At 36.5% G+C, this 20,103-nt stretch overlaps 8 protein-coding genes and 1 non-coding gene across 9 annotated transcripts; 3 read left to right on the top strand and 6 right to left on the bottom strand.

Moving 5' to 3' along the window:
• Nucleotides 1-658: 658 nt before the first annotated feature.
• EV154DRAFT_412698 (uncharacterized protein) lies at nucleotides 659-1,146 on the bottom strand (the record flags this gene model as incomplete). The annotated part of the gene is made up of 2 exons (XM_051595523.1): nucleotides 659-841; nucleotides 901-1,146. The coding sequence occupies 2 exons, from the start codon at nucleotides 1,144-1,146 to the stop codon at nucleotides 659-661; spliced, it is 429 nt and encodes a 142-aa protein (XP_051462324.1).
• A 2,300-nt stretch (nucleotides 1,147-3,446) lies between these two features.
• Nucleotides 3,447-4,047, top strand: EV154DRAFT_435958 (uncharacterized protein; the record flags this gene model as incomplete). Its single annotated transcript, XM_051596810.1, has 2 exons — nucleotides 3,447-3,659; nucleotides 3,757-4,047. 2 exons carry the CDS (start codon nucleotides 3,447-3,449, stop codon nucleotides 3,982-3,984), a joined length of 441 nt encoding a protein of 146 aa, XP_051462325.1. The 3' UTR covers nucleotides 3,985-4,047.
• Nucleotides 4,009-5,980, bottom strand: EV154DRAFT_494166 (uncharacterized protein). Its single transcript, XM_051599871.1, has 7 exons — nucleotides 5,779-5,980; nucleotides 5,671-5,692; nucleotides 5,497-5,589; nucleotides 5,371-5,421; nucleotides 4,827-5,298; nucleotides 4,237-4,764; nucleotides 4,009-4,163 (listed from the first exon to the last, which is right to left on the bottom strand). Exons 1-6 carry the CDS (start codon nucleotides 5,902-5,904, stop codon nucleotides 4,467-4,469), a joined length of 1,062 nt encoding a protein of 353 aa, XP_051462326.1. The 5' UTR covers nucleotides 5,905-5,980; the 3' UTR covers nucleotides 4,009-4,163; nucleotides 4,237-4,466.
• Nucleotides 5,981-7,194: 1,214 nt separating this feature from the next.
• Nucleotides 7,195-9,434, top strand: EV154DRAFT_412426 (uncharacterized protein; the record flags this gene model as incomplete). Its single annotated transcript, XM_051595511.1, has 6 exons — nucleotides 7,195-7,237; nucleotides 7,305-7,435; nucleotides 7,815-8,013; nucleotides 8,082-8,253; nucleotides 8,498-8,973; nucleotides 9,046-9,434. The coding sequence occupies 6 exons, from the start codon at nucleotides 7,195-7,197 to the stop codon at nucleotides 9,432-9,434; spliced, it is 1,410 nt and encodes a 469-aa protein (XP_051462327.1).
• On the bottom strand, nucleotides 9,260-10,421 carry EV154DRAFT_298753 (uncharacterized protein). The gene is made up of 2 exons (XM_051594846.1): nucleotides 9,820-10,421; nucleotides 9,260-9,750 (listed from the first exon to the last, which is right to left on the bottom strand). The coding sequence occupies exons 1-2, from the start codon at nucleotides 10,319-10,321 to the stop codon at nucleotides 9,509-9,511; spliced, it is 744 nt and encodes a 247-aa protein (XP_051462328.1). The 5' UTR covers nucleotides 10,322-10,421; the 3' UTR covers nucleotides 9,260-9,508.
• Nucleotide 10,422: 1 nt separating this feature from the next.
• On the bottom strand, nucleotides 10,423-11,845 carry EV154DRAFT_298714 (guanine nucleotide-binding protein subunit beta-2-like 1). The gene is made up of 4 exons (XM_051594845.1): nucleotides 11,762-11,845; nucleotides 11,650-11,664; nucleotides 11,494-11,581; nucleotides 10,423-11,334 (listed from the first exon to the last, which is right to left on the bottom strand). The coding sequence occupies exons 1-4, from the start codon at nucleotides 11,793-11,795 to the stop codon at nucleotides 10,521-10,523; spliced, it is 951 nt and encodes a 316-aa protein (XP_051462329.1). The 5' UTR covers nucleotides 11,796-11,845; the 3' UTR covers nucleotides 10,423-10,520.
• Nucleotides 11,846-12,714: 869 nt separating this feature from the next.
• EV154DRAFT_494181 (uncharacterized protein) lies at nucleotides 12,715-13,656 on the bottom strand. Its single transcript, XM_051599872.1, has 5 exons — nucleotides 13,502-13,656; nucleotides 13,364-13,415; nucleotides 13,191-13,308; nucleotides 12,791-13,134; nucleotides 12,715-12,739 (listed from the first exon to the last, which is right to left on the bottom strand). Exons 3-4 carry the CDS (start codon nucleotides 13,282-13,284, stop codon nucleotides 12,833-12,835), a joined length of 396 nt encoding a protein of 131 aa, XP_051462330.1. The 5' UTR covers nucleotides 13,285-13,308; nucleotides 13,364-13,415; nucleotides 13,502-13,656; the 3' UTR covers nucleotides 12,715-12,739; nucleotides 12,791-12,832.
• A 2,554-nt stretch (nucleotides 13,657-16,210) lies between these two features.
• Nucleotides 16,211-16,292, top strand: EV154DRAFT_t14. Its single transcript has one exon. It is a non-coding gene; the product is annotated as a tRNA-Leu (tRNA).
• A 1,147-nt stretch (nucleotides 16,293-17,439) lies between these two features.
• Nucleotides 17,440-19,974, bottom strand: EV154DRAFT_298893 (kinase-like domain-containing protein). The gene is made up of 5 exons (XM_051594847.1): nucleotides 19,833-19,974; nucleotides 19,337-19,718; nucleotides 19,051-19,267; nucleotides 18,744-18,995; nucleotides 17,440-18,682 (listed from the first exon to the last, which is right to left on the bottom strand). The coding sequence occupies exons 1-5, from the start codon at nucleotides 19,879-19,881 to the stop codon at nucleotides 17,543-17,545; spliced, it is 2,040 nt and encodes a 679-aa protein (XP_051462331.1). The 5' UTR covers nucleotides 19,882-19,974; the 3' UTR covers nucleotides 17,440-17,542.
• Between the last annotated feature and the right edge of the window lie 129 nt (nucleotides 19,975-20,103).

Here is a 20,103-nt window from a genome sequence, read left to right on the forward strand (position 1 = left end):
TAATGCGGTGTTGTGATGATGAGCAGAAATGAGTTTATAAACCCAACTGATAAAAAATGATAAGGAACGTAAGAATATGGCAGGCATCAATAAAGCTGGATAAAACACATAAAAAAACGGTAGACAATAACAAAATAATAAATTCGCTATATTGAATCTGGCAAATAATTCCTTGTATTGTCCCATATCCAATTTCTGTTTAAGCCAATCCATCTTTTTTTTTTTAGTGTAAGGATAATTTAATAAAAGGGAAAAAAAAAAGGTATTTGATTTTTTTTCTTTTTTTTTTTTTTATCTAATAAGAATTAAAAAATAAAGGGCCCATCTGTCTTTTTGTCTTAATTTTTTTTTTAAATTCCTTTCCTCTCATGGGTTTGAAAAAAAAAAATCACATGAATTAAACATGATGTAATGGGAAACGGTGGGTGACGGCATTAAAAAAAAAAAAAAAAAAAAAATGTGGTCAAAAGGAAAATTTTAATAGAAATAATTACAACAAAAAAAAGAGAGAGAGAACAGAGAGAATGGGAATTCGAGTTATATAAAAGATAAGTGTGTGTGTGTGTGTGTGTTTGCAAATATGTAAGAGAAGAGAGAGAGAGAGAAAGGGAAAACTGTACAGAGGATAAATTAAAAAAAAAAAAAATTTTTTTTAAGTTTAGTAAAATTCTATTGTGCCAGTGGGTAATGGACCATACGATTGGAAATTATTAAAGGACATGTCTTCTGTCTCTACTGTTGTTGTCGGATGATTGGCTTTTTTATTAGCTTCTCTTTCCTTCTTTTGTCGACGCCATTCTTTTCTCATCTCTTTAAATTCAGCTGGATGTCTCTTAGGTCCCTAAAATTGATGTTTGATTAAATTAATTATACACAAATATTTGATATTGATATACTTACATGTTTCTGCATACTGACATGAGCATTCAAATGATTTAAAGTGCCATAGGCTTTAGTACAAGCAGGCCACTTGCAGTGGTAAAGTCGTTCAATCTCATCATAACGTCTACGAGGTCGTTTCTTTTGGTTGGTACCAGGAATAGCCACAAAAGAATAAATCTTTTCAGCAGACGATGTACTACTATTCGATAATTGACGTTGACGACCACCCGTGTTCGATTCATACTTGATATAAGGGTTTCCCATCACATCACTTGTATTCACAGTGCTACTACTAGTGGTGGTGGGTGGTAAATTGTACATGTTGCCCATGGGTATCATGGTATCTACTGTGGTAAAACTGTCTGGAGCAGGTGTAGGATCCATCAATTGAGCCATAGAAGTAGTGCCGTTGGGGAAAGGTGTATTAAATGTGGCGTTGTTGAAAGTTGTACTATTGGTAGTAGTAGTATCAGTAGTGGTATTGTTGTTCTCCCCTTGTCCGTTATATTCATTTGTATTATTGTAAAAAGTGGGATAGATCATGCCAGCTGCTGCTACAGCGGCTGCCACTGCATCTGTGTTCTCTACTGCTTGTTGTACCACAACTTGTGCTTCCTTCTTGGCCTTTTCAGCGGGTAATAAATGTGAAAGAGGAGGAAGCGAAGGAAGTTCTAATTGGGGAAGATACGCTCCATTATGATGTCTTCTATTTAATAATCCACTTTGTTTCGCAGCAGGTTTTACTTGGCTTGGTGTCGTTTGATTAATCGAAGGATGACTTAACGTGAAATAACTCGTATTTTCTGCAGATTGTGCCATGATTTACAATGATATACTTTTTTAAAATAATTGTGTTTTTAGAGAAAAGAAAAAAAAAAAAAAAGAAAAAGAGAAAGAAAAAAAAAGAACTTTTTTCATCCCCCTCTCCCCTCCCTCCTTTCTTTTTCAGCAGAAAGGTAGAATTTTTAAGGTACAGCGCAACAAAGAAAAAAAAAAAAGAGTCTTTACTTCTTTTAGAAATACGCACTTTATTCAATCACCGAAAAATTTACCATAACGTCATTGCCAATCTATATCGAGTTTAGTCTGTGTTTTTTTTTTTTGTTGAATTGAAAATAAAAGGATTTCCACAAAAAGCAGCAGTTATTTAAGAATCACTTGCTGTATGACGAAAGGGTTTCTGAACGTACATTCAAAAAAGAAAAAAAAAAGGTTTCATCCTTTATTTACTACTCCGACTACATCAGACAGAAGAGAGAGAGAGAGAGAGCCAACCTTGTGGTCTGTGCCATCCGAAAGGTCTGCAGAGTGTAAAAGTAAAATCAAAGGGGATCGCCCTTTTTTTTTTTTTTTTTTATCAGTAGCTCGGTTCCACCCCCGTATTTTTTTAATCTCATATCCAAATTTATAAATTATATATATAAAAAAAAAAAAAAGGGATCGTCATGTCGTAAACGAAATACGTCAATGCCATGTACACAAAAGATAATCATGTTTCTTTATAAAAAGTTTATTTTTGTTTTTACCACATAAAGTTAGGTCTCTTCCCTTTTTTCCCTCCAGTCCAAACTCTGAAAGGCAATAATTCCATGACAGATCAACAAACATATAACATATAAAAAAAAAAGCGTCATCTTTTTGAGTCCGATTATGAGATAAGAGTTCCTTTTCCCCCGAAAGACGAGGGGTTTTCTCTTTAGTACACACATTACACACACATTACATCCACCCCTGTTTGCCTTTTAAAGAAAAAGCCCTTTCTCACCAACTCTCTGCGTCTTCTTTTTTGACGTGTATGACTCGGGTTTGCTTCCTATTCTTTTTTTGTTCTTTTTTTACATACAACCCAGTGTAACCCTGTGTTGTCACACATTGGATCAAGAGAAAAAAAGTCTCGTTCTTTCTTCTTCCATACGATGACTAATCCATCTTCAAATGTTACCTACTCTTCAGCCTCTCTCTCTCTCTGTGTGTGTGCGTGTGTGTATACATCACACTTTCCTCTTTTGTAGTGATCTTCTTTAAAAAAAGGTCGAGGGAAGAGAAAAAATCTACTAGAAAAAGAAAAAGAAAAAATTCCGGCAGTGAGAGGGGGAGTTATAAAATGGATTTGTCCACTTTTAGTATCGCATGATACCCTTCAATGAGACAGTGTGCGATCATGGAGACTAATTCATTTAATATTATATATTATCCATAATTAAAGCTTCACTCTTCCTCCCTAAAAAAAATCAGTCGGTATGAAATTATTAGTTTTTTTTTTTTACAGTTTTCCTCACAATAAATATACCAAATATGTAATTTATATATCACCACGCGTAATACCCCTCCCCCCTTTACCACGCTTTGATAGAGAATGTGGGTCTCCCAACAATACAATAAATCTATCCAGTGGCAAAAAGTAATAATTACTCAAATATTATTAATTCAATTTGCAATCTTTATCACACTCCCCCCCCCTTTTTCATTATACTCTGCTTAAATAAAAAAGGTATATATAATAAAGTAATCAACCTTTTATTTACAAACCACGTACTGTACAAAAAAAAAAAATTAAAAAAAGAATGAAAAAGTGTTTCTTGTTCATGTTATTCATGTTATGTTACTTTACAAGAGAAACAGCAAGTCTTCCATCAGCCTATGATAAACGAGGCGTTGTCGATATCCTATCCAACATCTTTCGAGGTAAAGGTACTTTCTTTCACCCAGTGACTGAAGGCGGTGCTATCGGTTCATGTGGTCCCGTTGCCAACGACCACAGTCGTATCTGTGCCATGGTAAAGACGCCCCCCCCACATGAAATAAAAATTAGGCATCCACTAACATTTAAAAAAAAAAAAAAAAAAAAAAAAAAAAAAAAAAAAAAAAACTTAGAATATCAAGCAGTACGGACAGGCTTCGAAAAAGAGTCCATGGTGTAATCTACAATTGCGTGTATCTTCTGGTGGAAGAAGTACGGTCTGTACAGTCACCGATTGTTGTCCTGGATGTGCAGAGGGGTCCTTGGATATGACACCGCAAGTCTTTAATGATCTGGCTCATCCCAGCGTAGGTGTTATTCCTATCGAATGGTGTATTCGTGGTTATAGGGGTTGCACTTAGTTTTGTAGAATTAAAAAATAAAAAAAGTGATATCATTGTTTGTATTAAAAAAAAAAAAAAGCCAAAAAAAAAAGAAAGAGAGAGAGAGAGAGAAAGAGAGAGAGAGAGTATAATATGTATATATAGAGTAAAAAGATATGGTGGTGAGGGGAGGGATGCTAACTGAGAATGGGTAAAAACTACACATATAAAAAAAAAAAAAAAAAAAAATGAGTTTTCTCAATGACACAAGAAAAAAAAAAAGAAACTTACATTGCCAACAATGACACTGGGTAAATCAAATATATCTCGCTTGATGGTAAAGCAAAATGTACAGGGTACGGGTTTTTGTTGTGGCGTACGTAATATGCAGGAATAACTACAGGCTTTGTCCGTATTATCAAACGCATGTGTTGAAAACTTTTCCCAATACTCCACTGCCGACTGGTTCTCCATTAGCTAAATCACAACATGGTTAGTCCCCTCTTCCCCCCCTTAAACCCTTAATTCTTCTCTCTTACCTCGTAGATGTACGTCTTTTTGTTCAATAACATGTCGCGTGTCCATTGCGTTAATAAAGAAAACTCTTTACCAACAAGACACACTTCGCCCGTGCGTCGCCAAACTACTGTCGGTGTCCCTGAAAAGCTAATCAATTTCTCGTATTCTAATAGCGTACGTTGAATACACCGCTCCATAAACACAAGGTCTTCCTCCGTCAAATTCATAATCAGTGATAGAAACGAAGGCCGAAACAATGATAATGCTTTGCTGATTCGCATCAAGTCCTGTCTCGCCATTCTAGAATTCATATGTTTTTAGATGTAAACAATAAAGTTTTTTTTTTTATATAGGTGTCTTACCGGTCTGTGACGTATTGAATTAGATAATGAAAGCCCTCTGCATAATTAAAAGGTTTTTTCACACTATTGTAGACGGCTTCGGGTGTATTGCCATTGTTTCCCTTTCTTCTGCCCGTATTATTTAAAAGAGAGGATTTGGAGGAGGAAGAGGATGTGGTGGTGGTGGTAGTAGTGGTGGTGGTGGTGGTGGAACTGGTGCTGGTACTATCGCGCTTTATTAGCTGCAAGGGAGGAGAGAACTCGGGTAGCTTGTGTCCTCCTTGCCCAACCAATTGTTGCTGTGGTAAAGGACTCGAGGTGGGTGAAGGGTGATTATTGAAAGGAAATAAAGTAGCTAAACCAAATGATTTATTGTCTGTTTCAACCGACATATTCCCAAGTATGCCATATTCAAGTCCGGTTGTTTCTGACCCAAATCCAAAATCTGTGAGAGAGAAATTGAATAACTGTGATGTATCCATAAAGTTGGAATCTTTTTACAAGAAAAAGTGATGTTAGTTTATTTTATTTTTTTTACATTTGTTTTTTGTTTGTATGTCGTTACCAATAGGTTGATCTGCTGGCGTAAATGGAATACTAGTGGTAGGTGAAAATACTAAAAAGAGGAGAGAGAAAGAGAGATGAATCTTTTTATGAGCAAATAAAAAAAAAAAACTTGATTATCCCGTACATGCTTCCTCTGTATTGAGCTTGGTCTTTTTACGTAGAACTTCAGAACAGGTTGTGCCTAAATCACGCTTTATACAGCCTTGACAAGGTCGTCCTATTTCACCCAAAAAAAAAAATAATAATAAACCGTGAGAAACCAATGTTTCTTTAACTCTCTTTTTTTTTTTTTTTTTACCTCCATCACAAGCCAAATGAGCCTTTTTTTGCAGTTTTAAATTCAATGGTCAACCTTGTGTTTCAATAGGTGTATGTGTGTGTTTTTTTAGATTCGAATGTAGTATACCTTTTGGCAATGAGTACAAGGTTGTATTAATATCTTTCTTTTCTCGCCTTCGTTCATGGATGTAAAGGAAAAGTAATTCTGGTAAGCATTGAGATCATTGCTTGTCCCTGTTGCTGCTTGAGACATTGGTATTGGTCAATGAGATTAATAAAAAAAAAAAAAAAAAAGAAAAAGAGAGAGAGAAAGAAGGAAGAAAAAAAAATTGTCGTGTGTGTGTGTGTGTGTGTGTGTGGAGTAATTTTTTTTTTTTTTTTGTGAGCCTGGCTATTGTGTGTGTGGAGAACACCTGACCTTGTGTCACAGGCTGTTTGATTTGTTCAAAATCATTCCCTTTTTACTTTCGGTCTGCATTTTCTCCCCCCCCCCTCCCACCAAAATAATAATAGCTTAATCCATTCATGCTTCCCTCCCATTCTCAAAATAGGCTTTTTTTTTTTTTTTCCTCTCTTTCTTTCTTTGTAATGCGGTGATATACCTTGGGAGATGGCGAATACATGACACCATCCTCCTCTTTTTTCACTTGGCGGTCCCTCTATAAAAAAAAAAAAAAGGTTTGTATGTGTACAACACACTAGACTTTTTTTATACATACCCGTTCATTGGATTATTTAAACTTTAAGGGGTAGAGATCATCTGCACTACCTTGTGCCATGATTGGTGAATTTCATATATTTTCTTTTTCTCGCTTCATGCAACCCAAAGTTTTGGGAGTTACAAACACCGCTACAGCCGTATTTGGCTTACCTGTACACTGTCTATAATTATGTGGGGGGGGGGCGTTCTCATCTCTTTAAGAATAGACAGCTCATGCGTGTGAAAACGCCATCTTTTTTTTTTTTTGTATTTATCAAAGTGACGTTTTCTTTTTTTTACTTAGGTAGGAAGAAGGGATAGTTTAAAAAAATTCGGCCCTCATAATGAATGGTTCATCAAAAGAGATAATATGAGGTCACTGTGCTATTTAGAAATAAATAAAAAAAGGGGGTGTGTGTGATAAAGCATAGTGGCTGATCCTCTCTAAAGCATACCATTTGGCACATTACTCATCACAATTAATAATAATAATAAAAAAAGAAAGAGTCTCCTGCTTCGTCACTTGCTGTATCGCTACAGACCGCAAAAATGTAAAATGTGAACTTTATCAGTAGTATCCTTTTTTTTTTTTTCTCATCCCGACAATAGACATACAAAAAAAAAAAAAGATGATCTATTTTTTTATTTATCTCTTTCTTTTTCACTTTATTTTTTTTTTACAGTATCACTAAACAAAAAAAAAAAATGTCAAAAGGTGAATGACAAAATATGAAACCAATGAAATTTAAAAATATTAAAATAAAAATAAAAAAAGACGGAGTGGCCAATCCAGAGTTGACAGACAAGTCTTTCCAGAATAGAGCGCGTGGATTTGCTGCAGGTATGGCTTCTGGTATCACCAAATTGGCTGTAGGTCATCCTTTTGGTAAAGTTATTTTTTTCCTTATGAGAATTTCCTTTACATCAAACTCATATTCTTTATTGTGTAACAGATACCGTCAAGATTCGCATGCAAACTACAACAAAAGCAGACGGTCGATTCAAAGGTCCTTTAGATTGCTTTCTTAAAACTGTACGACAAGAAGGTCCTCGTGCTTTATACAAAGGAGCTACACCTCCCTTAGTAGGTTGGATGTTTATGGACAGTATCATGTAAAGTAAGGCACATTCTTTCCTTCCCCCCGTGTCTATAGCTTAAATAACCCAAAATAACTCATCTTTTTCATGATCTCTTCTAGGTTGGGTACGCTTCATAATGCTCGCATGATTCAACAATCCTGGAACGGAAATAAACCTCTCAGTGTATTTCAACATGGTTTAGCAGGTTTAGCAGGTGGTTTGACTGTTTCCTTTGTTGCAACTCCTGTGGAACAAATTAAAGCTAGATTACAAGTACAATATGATGGCATCAAAGTATACAAAGGACCTATCGATTGTATTCGCAAAGTGGTAGGAAATGATATAAAGACTTAAAGAGGATTGGGGCTGACAAAAAAGTGTAGGTTCATAATAATGGCGTGTTCGGTCTTTGGCAAGGATTATTACCCACCATGCTATTCCGAAGTTGGTTCTTTTTATTCTGGAGTTCCTACGAAGTATTCACTAGAGAGTTGAAAAAGACAAAGCTATCCGATGGAACCGTTACCTTTATTGCGGGAGGACTCAGTGCTACTGTATTTTGGATGGGGGCATTTCCTGCAGGTAAGAAAAAGAAAGGATTATTATTGGCTCAGTACACTAAATGAGTCACAAAAAAAAAAATTACCCAGACACGGTGAAAAATAGGTACATGACACAACCTGACGTATCGCCCAAAAAGTTTCCAACACCTACGTCGATCGCACGTCATATTTATCATACCGAAGGTTTCAAGGGTTTCTACAGAGGTTTTTTACCTTCCTTTTTACGTGCTTTTCCTACAAATGCTTCTGCTGTCTTTATGTTTGAACTCGTCATGAAGACATTGGGCTCGGATCATGTTGACCCTCTTTAGTGGGGGTGGGGGGTTGTCATCATCATAAAAAAAGAAGAGGTCCTGGGTTTTAAATCGTCTCTTATTTGTAAGGGGAGTTTTTCTTTTTCTCTTTTTTTTTCCCTTTTTTCTCTTGTTTCCATACACACACACACACACACACTTACATACATAAAAAAAAAAGATGGATTTTGTCAAGGATCTCGATAACAGACTCTTATTTGCAGTTCCCAAAAAGGGACGTCTTTACGAACAATGTATCTCACTTTTAGCAGGAGCCGATATTCACTTTAACCGTCGTTCACGTCAAGACATTGCTCTCAGCACCAATTTACCCATTGCCCTCATCTTTTTACCTGCAGCCGATATCCCCAAGTACGTCGCCGAAGGTAACGTTGACCTGGGCATCTCGGGTCAAGACATGATTGTCGAAAACGAGGTTCAAGACAAAGTGACAGAAATCATGGAACTCGGATTCGGTAAATGTCGTTTGTGCGTTCAAGTCCCTGTCAAGGGCCCTTATCAAACCGTCGAACAATTGGCCGGTAAACGTATCGTCACTAGTTTTGATGCCTTTGCCAGAACTGTCTTTGGTCCTATCGATCAAGCTGCCAACAAGAAAACAACCATTAATTATGTCTCGGGTTCCGTAGAAGCCGCTTGCGCTTTAGGCCTCGCCGATGGCATCAGTAAGTTTTGGAAGGGGTTAGGAAGGCGTGTATCTTGAACTAAAGTTTTTTTTTTTTTTTGTCCTCCTTTAGTCGATCTTGTGGAGTCTGGAGAGACAATGCGTGCAGCAGGTCTTCATGATATTCATACCTTATTGGAAACCCAGTCTGTTTTGATGTCCAATAAACACTCTCAACACCAAGACTTGATTGAAAAGATCACATCCCGTATGCGCGGTGTGATCACCGCTAGCAAGTATGTCTTGTGTACATACAATGTGGAACGCACCAATTTGGCTAGTGCCACTGCCATCACACCCGGTCGTCAAGCTCCCACCGTCTCTTCATTGGACTCTCATGAAGGTTGGGTGGCTGTCTCTGCCATGATTGAAAAGAAGCAAAAGGGCGATATCATGGATCGTTTATCTGAAGTCGGTGCTACCGATATTATGGTCATGGCATTCACCAACTGCAGAGTTTAGATTTTTTTTTTTTATTAGTGTGTTAGAAAAAATAGAAGAAGTATTTAGAAAAAATAGAAAAAATAGAAAAAGCCCTAGCTGTTAAATAAGCGAGAATAAAGTCTATCATGCATTCCTTGACACACGTCAAGTAGTGGATTGGTCTGACAACAATCTTCCATGCCCATCTCTTTTGTTCGTTGAATGATTTCCTCTATCGATTGACGTGAATTCAGTAACAGTCTTTGCGCTTCATATGGTCCCACCACATTCAATCGAACCGCAGATGAAAATATCGTTCGTGTAAACAAATACAGCCATAAATGAAGGGTATTTTCTATCATTCCCCCCCTTTTTGTTAACTAAAACCTTTCTCTTTTTCTTTTCTATCTTTTCTTTCTCTTACCTAAATCCACATTCAAATACCGGCATATTAATCCATAACAAATTGCAAAATGTCCATCCACTTTCTCTCCACGTATCATACCCTTCCATTGTTTGACAATCTCAATCTTTTCTTTTGATTGTTCGTCATTATCTGTAAAACACTTGAGGTACAATGTCAACATGGCAATACCCTGTGCCAACGACGCTCGTCTCGCCACCACGTTGGCAGCCATCACCGCATCGCACGTCTCATCACTCTCCTTCAAATAACTCAACACGTCCGTCTGATCAGCCGCTTCATAACCTGCGCGTACAAAACAATTCGTGTTGCTTGCGAAATTATGCGCTGACGAGGAAACAAACCTCGGTAACGAATGCTGGTCAATCAGTCCCGCTTGGTAACTCGCTTCAAGTCCAGACGAAGAAACAAAGCCTCCTGTGGGTAAAGCTGAATCGGTTAAAATGTAGAGTAGCCAGCTACTCGTCGCACTAGACGTAAACGATGATGTTGTAAAGTTCATTCTTATAAAAAGAGAGAGAGAGAATAAAAGGACAAAACCACCTAAAAATCCAGTCGATAAGCAATCGCCTCCCTCCCCCACACACGGAGTTACAAAAAAAACAGATAGATATATAGATAAAGGTTTAAGGTTTACATGTATTGAAAAAAGATACTCTTTTTATTTTTTTATTCGATTTTTACAAAAAAAAAAACATTATTTAAAGAGTACGGGTGACTTGCCAGACACGGATAATGTTATCAGAGTAACCAGAGAAGAGAGTGGCACCATCAGCAGACCAACAGACAGACAAACAGTCAGGGTCAGGGTTCTTTCTCTTACCCAATTGAGCAAATTCAGGACGGAGCTCATCAACAATGGACTTGGACTCGAGATCCCAGATCTTGATACCAGTAGCGGTAGCAGCACAGAGCCAGTAACGGTTAGGGGAGAAAGTAAGAGCATGGACAAGAGATCCAGCTTCAAGAGAGTAGAGATGCTTGGCATCGTTAAGATCCCAGAGCATGACAACACCATCCTTACCAGCGGAAGCACAGAGAGAACCATCGGGAGAGATGGTGACAGTGTTAACATAACCGTTGTGACCAATGAAGTTGGTACGGAGCTTCATCTTGGCAAGATCCCAAACCTTGACAAGCTTATCCCAACCACCGGAAACGATGAGAGGGTTAGCAGGGTTAGGAGAGAAACGAACACAAGAGACCCATTCGGAGTGACCATCTTCAGTGATGTTGTACTTGCACTCACCAAGGGTGTTCCAGAGCTTGATGGACTTATCACGAGAACCGGAAACAATTTGACGGTTATCGGCAGAGAAGGAGACAGACAAGACATCGTTGGTGTGACCGACGAAACGACGGGTGGTGGTACCATTGTTCAAATCCCAGAGACGGAGAGTGTGATCCCAAGAAGCGGAAAGAGCAAATTGACCATCGGAAGAGATGGCAATATCCTCAACAAAGTGGGAGTGACCAACGAGAGACTTACGGGGGACACCATAGTTCAACTCATCTCTAAAAAAAACGAAGTGGATGGAGTTAATATACACTGTTCACCCACCCATTCCTGTCATTTTCTCCTTCTCTTTCTCTCGCTCTCTCGCTGCTCAATTCTTTCTCGCATTATCTCTCATTTCAATCAATTAAATAAAAAAATAAAAAAAAAGTTCTAACCTGGTAAGGTTCCAGACAATGATGGTCTTATCACGAGAGGCAGAAAGAACCATATCAGGAGCTTCAGAGGTGGTAGCAATGGCAGTGACTATAACACATCAAGTTTTAATCATCTATTCTTCATTATTCTACATCATTTTATATTTGAATTATTACCCCAGTTGCCATGACCTAACGAACAAAAAAAAAAAAAAAATATCCCGTTAATAATCCTGTTTCTCACAATCATCCATCCATCCTTTCTCATCCTTTTATGATGTTGTATTACCTTCGAGAGTACCGCGCAAGGTAAGAGTATCCATTATTCGCGAGATGAAAAAGAAAGAAATCTCGTTTGCATACTTGATCACTGCTAGTTATTCCCACCCACCCACCACCCACAAAAAAACTCCCATTTCGTCCCCCCCAATCCACACCCCACCCCCTCCGGTCGATTCTAACTCCGTCTCCCCCCCCCCCTTTTTTTTTTGATATTGTCTTCAAACACGTTTTGACATTCTAGTTCAAATGGAATTGGACATGGGCGTTTTATTAGCTGTACTAATTTCAAAAAAGTGACATTCAACCCATTCTTTTATCTTTTTGCTGTAAATTAGAAAAAAGTGTTGGTGAGTTTTATTTTTATAGTATCTGCATTTTTCTCTTTATAGTTTGGGAATGCCTTCATCGCATGGCATCATTCAACCATCGCTTTGTGAGGAAAAAAAATAACATTATTCCTCGAGTAACTCTTTGAGAATTTATAATTACATCACTTTGAGTCGAACTTTATTCCAATGATATAAAGCTGCAACTTTTTTTTTTTTTTTAATCTGTCACCCGCAATTCACTATTCGTAAATTAATTTTTTTTTTTTTTTGACATTTTGTATAATGCGTTATCTATCGAAAAATGCGCTTCCTACAGCATGATGGAATAACTTACCGGGCCATTATTTATACGTACACTAGATATCAGGATTTATATTCTCTTTCACACAGCATCTTTTTAAAATAAATCAGCGATTAAAAATTAAAATGCTCTTTATCACATGGTGTACGGGAAATGTCTAGACCTCCGTATTTTTTTTTTTTTTCTACCACTTAAAGCAATTCCGGTCAAGACCAGCCAGCCAGTATGATTACAACTATTTACAGTGCAATACCGGTTATTCACAATTCGTGAGGTCCAAAAACTCAAGAACTCTGCCTAGGAGGTCGTCCTCCTATTGCAAAGACTAGCCGCAGCCGCAATATCACAATATATCATTTTCAATTTAGCTTCTTTTCAAAGAAACAAGAGTCATTACTAACTAAACTTTTTATATTATCCGTTACTTTCATAAGAGAGAAGAAATATGTTAAGGGAAAACAAAAGAAGAAGAACAAAGTGTGTGAACCGGCTTTATTATATCATAATTCACATCTCTTGATCCAAACGGCTCCCCTGCATGTGACATTGGGGATACAAAGATTTTATCGACTAGCAATCTTTCAAGCATTTTGTCCATCATTGTTTGTAGTAGTCTGATTCTTGTATCCTTATCCTCATCTCCATGCGACTTTCTGACATAACCAATGACCTCGTATCCATCTGCCTTGAGATTACCGACGTATTGTTGGAATTTGGGAATATCTTCCCTGATTCCGTTTGCAATATCAGCTAAAATAACTTTGAGTGATTGGAATTCTAGAATAATCCTAGAAGTTCTGACTTACCTATATATTCATCTTTAACTACGTATAGCTTACGATACCTAATTCTTTCGGTATCATTGCTTTTAATTGTCTTCCTTAAGGATTCCACTTGCATGAATGGGAATTTACCCTTTGAGCACTATGATGTGGGTGAGTTGATCGTTTATTTACTGTCAAATTTATCTGTATATTACCACAATAGAGAGAGAATATCTCTCATTGCAACATGTCTCTGCTCATATATTTCTTCATTGCAAGGATCAAAGGGTAAATAAAGGAAATGATTAGACCTCTGTATTTTTTCAAACGTATTTTTTTTTTATACCACATACAGGAATTCCAGCCAGAAGACCAGCAGGTCAGTCCGATTGCACCTATGTACAGTGCAGTCACAGCCATTTACGGTTCTTGAGTTCCAAAAACTCAAGAACCCTGCCAAGGGGGTCGCCCTCCTACAGCAAAGACTAGCCGCAGCCGCAATATCACATTATATCTTTTTCCAATTTAGCGTCTTTTCAAAGAAACAAGAGTCACTACTAAACAAACCTTTTTATGTAATCGGTTATTTTCATACGATAAAAGAAGTATGATAAGAGAAAAGAAAAGGAGAAGAATAAAGTGTGTGAACCAGCTTTATTTATAGATAAACAAGCTTATGTCAGGATGATTTCATTTGTCTGTTTCATTATCCATAATGTTTGAGCCTTTACTTAAAATAGAAACACTTGCAAAAAAAGCCTCCCCCCCCCAGCAAGTCAGAACTCCGTAGTTGTCTATCTGCGTTCCAGTAGTAGTAGCTTGTAAATGACAGTGAAGCAGATTTTATGAAAAACAGAAATCGATCATCACCATGAAGTTTAAATGATATGGCATGTCAATTGACGTGTAGACCATCGCGTGATTCTAAGAAATACGTTTATTTGAAGAAGAAAAAATACGGAGTTCTAGACATTTCCAAGAAAGGCGAATCTGTTTCCTCTGCTTGAGGCTGTCTTTAGCGCGTAAATTTTTCGCGTAAGACGTGTTTTTTCGTAAAAATACAACAGTGGTCCCGTCAATAGCTCGCAGACTCTATTTAGCTATGATCTGACTGTAAATGGCTGTGATCTGACTGTAAATGGCTGTGATCAGACTGCATTAAGCTGATCTACAGCGTGTATTAAGCGGGTACCACTGCAATAAAACACGTCACAATAATCACTGGTTAAGCATATCCTCAGTGCATTAAGCTGCTCTCAGTGTAACTTACAGGCTTGAGGGTGTTTTGACCATCGACTATATTGTTTTAACAAAAAATATGTTTTTCGGGGAAAATGTGCGCGCAAACAGCAGCTTCACAACCATGTATTTATTTTTGCTCTCCGAGGTCTATAACGTGAAAACATATGCACTTTTCCTGAAACGATTTGATCAAATATGACATTCGATCATTTGCGTGTCAAAGTAAAGTCCCTGAATATTAATTTTTCAATAAGATAACTTTATACCCAAAATGCGCAGAAAATTTAGCCGCATCTTTCGGTATATTTTAAAAACTAATTTAATATGTAAAAAAAATACTTTGTTTAATAGAAACTGGTTTTTTAATTATGCGCTTAAACTAATTATTGTTCTAATAAAACCGCTCCAAAAACAATACCAGCGTGAAAAACGTAAAATTTGAGTTATAGTTACTTAAGAATACTTTTTATCAAACCTGCAAGAAGGATGTGCAAAAGGTGCATTCGTAAAATTTGAGATTTTCCTCGAGGTATACCCTATGTGTTTTGGCCAATTTTAGGTCTTTTGAAAAAAAAATTTCAAAATAAAAATCTAATGACCCAGTATGATATTTTAGATAATTCTGAACATTTCTTTGGCTTGGAACAACGTACAGAGACGACGGTTTACTATATGAAAAATTCAATTCAAAACCGCGTGTTAAACGAAAAAAAAGGACCAAGAAGGACTTGAAGGTTAATATTGAGTATAGCATGTGCTAGTTTTTTTTTAAAAAAAAACAGGAACATGAAATCATATTGGATGCATCTTTTTCATTATAATATAGTATAGCAAAAGTCTTGAACCTGGGGATTTCATCTTAGATGAATGTAGTCATCAGTAATTTGGGGTTGTCAGGAGTAAAAATAAAAGATGTTGTCTCTAAACTCCAAGTTTGCTTACAACAGTGTTTACCATTTTCAATGGCACGAAAGCATGAATCCATATATTCGGAATATTTTTTATTAGAAACTATCTTAAGAAAAATTGTATTCCTGGAAAACTTTATATTGACGGTTAAATAAACCTTTCTATTTTTTTCCTCTTGAAAAAAACAGATGAAAATTAAGCACAAGTCAACGTTTTTGCAATCTGCATTACTGTCGTTATTATAAGCTGAACATGTCGAAACGGGATTTCTGCTGATTTTTATTACAACTTATTTTGATTTATCTCATAACTTTTTCTTGAAGGATGTCTTATTTTTTACTCCTTTTCGCACCGGGGTTTTTTTTTTATATATATTGTTTCAAACGCAAATTATTCGTAATCAGTGACATTTAGACACCTAAAAATCCAATCCAATCAAAATTTCTAAATGCTCAGGGGCTTCTATTCTAGTTAGTGTAGGACTATTTGGTACAACTTTCTAGTCATCCAACTTATAAAAGGCGTTTTCATCTGCTTAAATCACTAGCCACAGCAAGCAAAACAATTATGTTGTTGAAGCAGAAAGAATATTAATGCATAAAAGTTGAAAAAAAAAGGCTTGTCGTTCCTGGTCGCTCGACAAACTTCTCTTTCATAACAAATTAAATTAAACAGCGGAAGAATGTCTTTTCAAATATCTATAAACAATCATTATGAACCTAAATCTATCATAGAGCAATAGATCGTTTCTTACAATTGGCTTAGAATTGGTTTTTTTTTTTTTTTCTTAAAAAAATGGCTTATAAGGTTGAAATTCATCCAATCAGAAGCGAGTGATCACGTGAAACGCACGTGATTGGCTCTTTTTTAAGATGTTATGGGTGCTAAAAAAATTGAGAATGCGTGTATATGGTACAATGGCAGAGTGGTCTAATGCGTTAGACTTAGGATCTAATCTCTTCGGGGGCGTGAGTTCGAACCTCACTTGTATCATTTTTGTGGTGACGTTGAAGAGTTTGTACGACCGTCAAATTTTGTTGCTTTGTGTAAGAATTTAAGGTTTGGTGCGATGGTTTAAGACAAAACTAGGGATGTGCTTCTGAATTTGGGTTTAATGGCGTTGCTTTGTTGATCTTGTCCCCCCCCCTTTCCCCTTTATCCGTGCTTCTGAATGTAAACGGTGAAGATGATCAACAAATTGCAAGATGGCAAACAAACGCAAATGTATCTTTAATTGTCGATTTTCCTTTTTTAATAAAGATTAAGGATAATCCGTTATTTTTTTTTTTTTTTTTTTTTTTTTTTGGCTAAATTTAGCTTAAATTACCTTTATCTTCTAAGGCTGGTTCTATTTGAAGCAGGTTACCCAAACATAACACTTTTGTTTTTTGTGCCTTCTTCGGAAACTACAAAATTGGCACTACATTAAACCAAGTTGTTAATGTATTTTTGGCATAAGGTTATTAGCAACGAGCAATCTCATGCCAACATGTTTACCGTTTCTTCGAAGCTCATCGAGCCTTGATCGAAACTATATCTTTATATATTCACCATAGATTTGTTGATGATGAAAGTCCTACTGCCATAGCAAGGGAGCTTTTAAAAAGTAATTTTTTAACCAAGTACAATATAATTTATATTGACATTTATTCACACACTATTTCTGATAACTTGCAATGCAATGGTTCGCAAAAAAAAAGAGAAAAGAAAAAAAAAACCACCTTGTTACATGGTGCATTAAATTGCGATTAAAGTTTTTATGGGTGTTCTGGACACTTAATAACTAGTATGCTCATTACATAGCATTGCCTATTTAAATAGTAACTTACAAAAATATACAATTGGTCTCCAAAAAGAAACATATGAAATTTCAGGTAACAATCTGATATGTCGCACTTAAATTATTACTTTTTTTTTACTCAAATTAATTTTTTCCAGTGCGTCTTTCTTAACGAAGCACTTTGTAAAGCATGAGAACCCTTTTATTCTTTTAATTATTCGAGAGACGTACAATTCTAAAGTAAGATACTTTCCGTAGTGGCATTTGACGAATAATAAAATTGAGTTTGCATAGGCGTGCCAATTCAAAAACGGACAATGTCTTCCAACAATAAAAAAAGTCGATGCATTGAGACTGGAAGCACAATATATACAATTTTATTTGTTTTTTTTTTAAAAAAAAACATTTATGATAAATATGTGTTACTACTACATTGTTTCCCCCCTTTTAAAGCGTGTACTTATTAAACATATTTTTGTGGTAACGGTGGTAATGGCGGTAATTCGGATGGAATAGGTGGGGGCAAACTTGATGGGGGTGGGAGCGGGTTCCCATGAATACGAGGTATGCTAGATATACGGGCTGGAGGAGGTCGGGAATATATGGAATTGGTCGTAGACACGGTATTCGTGGTGTTACTTGATCGTGAAGGTTCGTGTAAGGTGTGGGAACTAATAGAGGATGTTGTGGATGACGAGTATACTTTGGTTATATTATTATTGTTGTTATTATTAGTGTTATGATTAGTATTATTAGAGTTGTTATGATTGTAATTATTGACATTGTTGTTGGATTGCTGCACATTATATTCTTCGCCCAATGCTGCGACTGAAGCCATGAGTGGGTATTCACTGTTATCGGGCGAGGAAGCAAGTCTATAACTGTCATCTGACGATCTTCTTGTTTGGAAAGATGAAGGGGAATAATCTTGCGAAGTTTTGTTCAGAGTATGGTGGCGATCATTTTGATAGTTTGTGGAGTTATAAGGCTGCGAAAGTGGTGGTGGCCTTGATGGGGGTGGTACTCCACCATTTAATAAGATGTATTCATCACGAGCATGTACAGCATCTAAAGGAGAGCCATCAGGAGCACTGTTACCCATCAAACCAGAGGGCGGTCTCCAGTCGATTCCCTTTTCTTTCCCGTTGGTGTTTCTTGCTGTTCGAGCTAATTCTTCTAGTTTGAGTATGTCTCCTGCTGATAAAGGAGTTGAAGGTTTTTGGTTTAAATAGTCTAAAACACTCGCTTTATAAGTACCTCCCGCCTTTCTTGTTGAACCATACGCGTTGTTGGGATGAAGTCCGTGCTTTTCTCCTGTAGTTTTGTTCATTCTTTGGGCCCAATGATTTTGCTCAATCAGTTTTCTACGGGTTTCATTTTCATCGGGCTTTGTGTAATCGTAGACAACAAATTTGTCTTCCATAAGTTGACGTTCAGGACTCTGTTCCGGTACGTTCGGGTCAGTTAGTTTACTGTTTGTGGATGTTGCATAAGAGGTAGCAGCTCCACTTCTTTTAGGATTTCGTCTCTTTACTTTCAAGGGATTATCTTCCAAAAGGATTTCTTCTAATTCATGTGTTGGGTCGAAATTTGCTCTCTTACTCTATAAATATATAAAAGTTTATATTAATAAATGTTGTCACAATAGAATATGTAGTTATTACATCAGGAACAAACGGAGGCTCGGCTTCCTTTGATTCAAGTCTATCCCAAGGGATTCCCGTAAACCAAGGGTGCGACATCAATCTCTGGAAATTTTTGTCACCGTACCCAATACGAGAAGAGACATCACGAGTAAGTAAACATTTTATAAAATCAATACCCTCTGCAGATATTTTGTGGTTTTCAGGGAAATTTAAGGGGTCGTTTAGAATAGCATGTTGTAAAGCATCATTTGTTTTTCCTCTAAATGGTCGCTAAATGGGACATACTTAGTTTCGGTATTAGTGTTTATGCGCAAAGAAAGTTTACCTTTCCAAATAATAGCTCGTACAACACGACTCCCATTGACCACCAATCAACCGATGCAAGATAACCTCTTTTCAACAGTACTTCAGGAGCAATATAGGCAAAACTACCAGCGACTGAAGTGATAGGTTTTGCGTTTTTTATAATCGTAGCGATATTAAAATCAGTTAAATGTGCATGACCCTGCTCATCAAGTAAAATATTATCTGGTTTAATGTCCCTTATTTTTGTTAAAGTAATTGGTAGTTAGGGTAATGCTCATTCTTGGGTTGTTGAGTATAGTACAAACCTGTGAATAATATCCAAATTATGAAGATGGCTAAGGCCGACGGCAACTTCAGCAGCATAAAATTTGACATGTTCTTCTGGCAGTACACCAAGTCGGTCAAGATGAAATCTTAAATCACCGCCAAGCATAAGATCTAGGACCATGAATAGATTGTCATCGTCTTGAAAAGCATATCTCATGTTGACAATAAGATTACAGCTAATTTGCTCTAATAGCTTTCTTTCTGAAATAATATTTTCCACGGCTCTCATTTGTATACATTTTGTCTTGTTGATATATTTTAAAGCATATAATTGTTTTGTGCCTTTATGTTGAACTACTCTGACTTTTCCGAACGCACCTTTACCGACTGATCTTAATAAGGTAAAATGTGATAGCTCGACTAAAAAAAACAAAAAAAATAAAAAAAAAATAAAAAAAAATTTAAAAATAATAAAAAAAAAAAAGAGAAAAGAAATTGTTAATATAATGTCGTGATCATCTAAATTGATTTTACCTTCTCCATCAAGATCCAAAAGTTCTTCTCGACAGCAAACAATACCCATTGATCGTAATGAATGCTAATTAGTTTTCAGGTTATTTTTTGTTAAAAAAAAAGGGAAGAAATTGACATGCAATAAACAAATAAATAAAATGCCTTTTAATAAGAAAAGTATATGTGTAAACAAAGAAAGAAGGGATAATTTGAGCTTTTTTTTTTTGCGGGGAGCAGGGAAAAGGAACAAGGTGATTTATTCGTTAACTCTGAGTTTAAACACATGTGCTTT

The sequence above is a fragment of the Mucor mucedo genome (genome assembly GCF_025094135.1).
Source record: "Mucor mucedo strain NRRL 3635 chromosome Unknown EV154scaffold_8, whole genome shotgun sequence".
Lineage (NCBI taxonomy): Eukaryota > Fungi > Mucoromycota > Mucoromycetes > Mucorales > Mucoraceae > Mucor > Mucor mucedo.

Bases quoted from the DNA above. Each gene is read 5' to 3' on its own strand.
- EV154DRAFT_494166 (XM_051599871.1), bottom strand. From the start codon at position 5,904: ATGTCTCAAGCAGCAACAGGGACAAGCAATGATCTCAATGCTTACCAG. The intron at 5,693-5,778 runs GTATACTACATT...CTGCAAAAAAAG, and splicing joins CTTGTACTCATTGCCAAAAG to GCTCATTTGGCTTGTGATGG. The intron at 5,590-5,670 runs GTAAAAAAAAAA...TGGGTGAAATAG, and splicing joins TCATTTGGCTTGTGATGGAG to GACGACCTTGTCAAGGCTGT.
- EV154DRAFT_298753 (XM_051594846.1), bottom strand. From the start codon at position 10,321: ATGAACTTTACAACATCATCGTTTACGTCTAGTGCGACGAGTAGCTGG. The intron at 9,751-9,819 runs GTAAGAGAAAGA...GGGGAATGATAG, and splicing joins GTATTTGAATGTGGATTTAG to AAAATACCCTTCATTTATGG.
- EV154DRAFT_298714 (XM_051594845.1), bottom strand. From the start codon at position 11,795: ATGGATACTCTTACCTTGCGCGGTACTCTCGAAG. The intron at 11,335-11,493 runs GTTAGAACTTTT...CGTTTTTTTTAG, and splicing joins ATTGTCTGGAACCTTACCAG to AGATGAGTTGAACTATGGTG.
- EV154DRAFT_494181 (XM_051599872.1), bottom strand. From the start codon at position 13,284: ATGCAAGTGGAATCCTTAAGGAAGACAATTAAAAGCAATGATACCGAA. The intron at 13,135-13,190 runs GTAAGTCAGAAC...AAGTTATTTTAG, and splicing joins AGTTAAAGATGAATATATAG to CTGATATTGCAAACGGAATC.
- EV154DRAFT_298893 (XM_051594847.1), bottom strand. From the start codon at position 19,881: ATGGGTATTGTTTGCTGTCGAGAAGAACTTTTGGATCTTGATGGAGAA. The intron at 19,719-19,832 runs GTAAAATCAATT...TGTTTTTTTTAG, and splicing joins TTTGGATCTTGATGGAGAAG to TCGAGCTATCACATTTTACC. The intron at 18,996-19,050 runs GTAAACTTTCTT...TGTCCCATTTAG, and splicing joins ACGAGCTATTATTTGGAAAG to CGACCATTTAGAGGAAAAAC.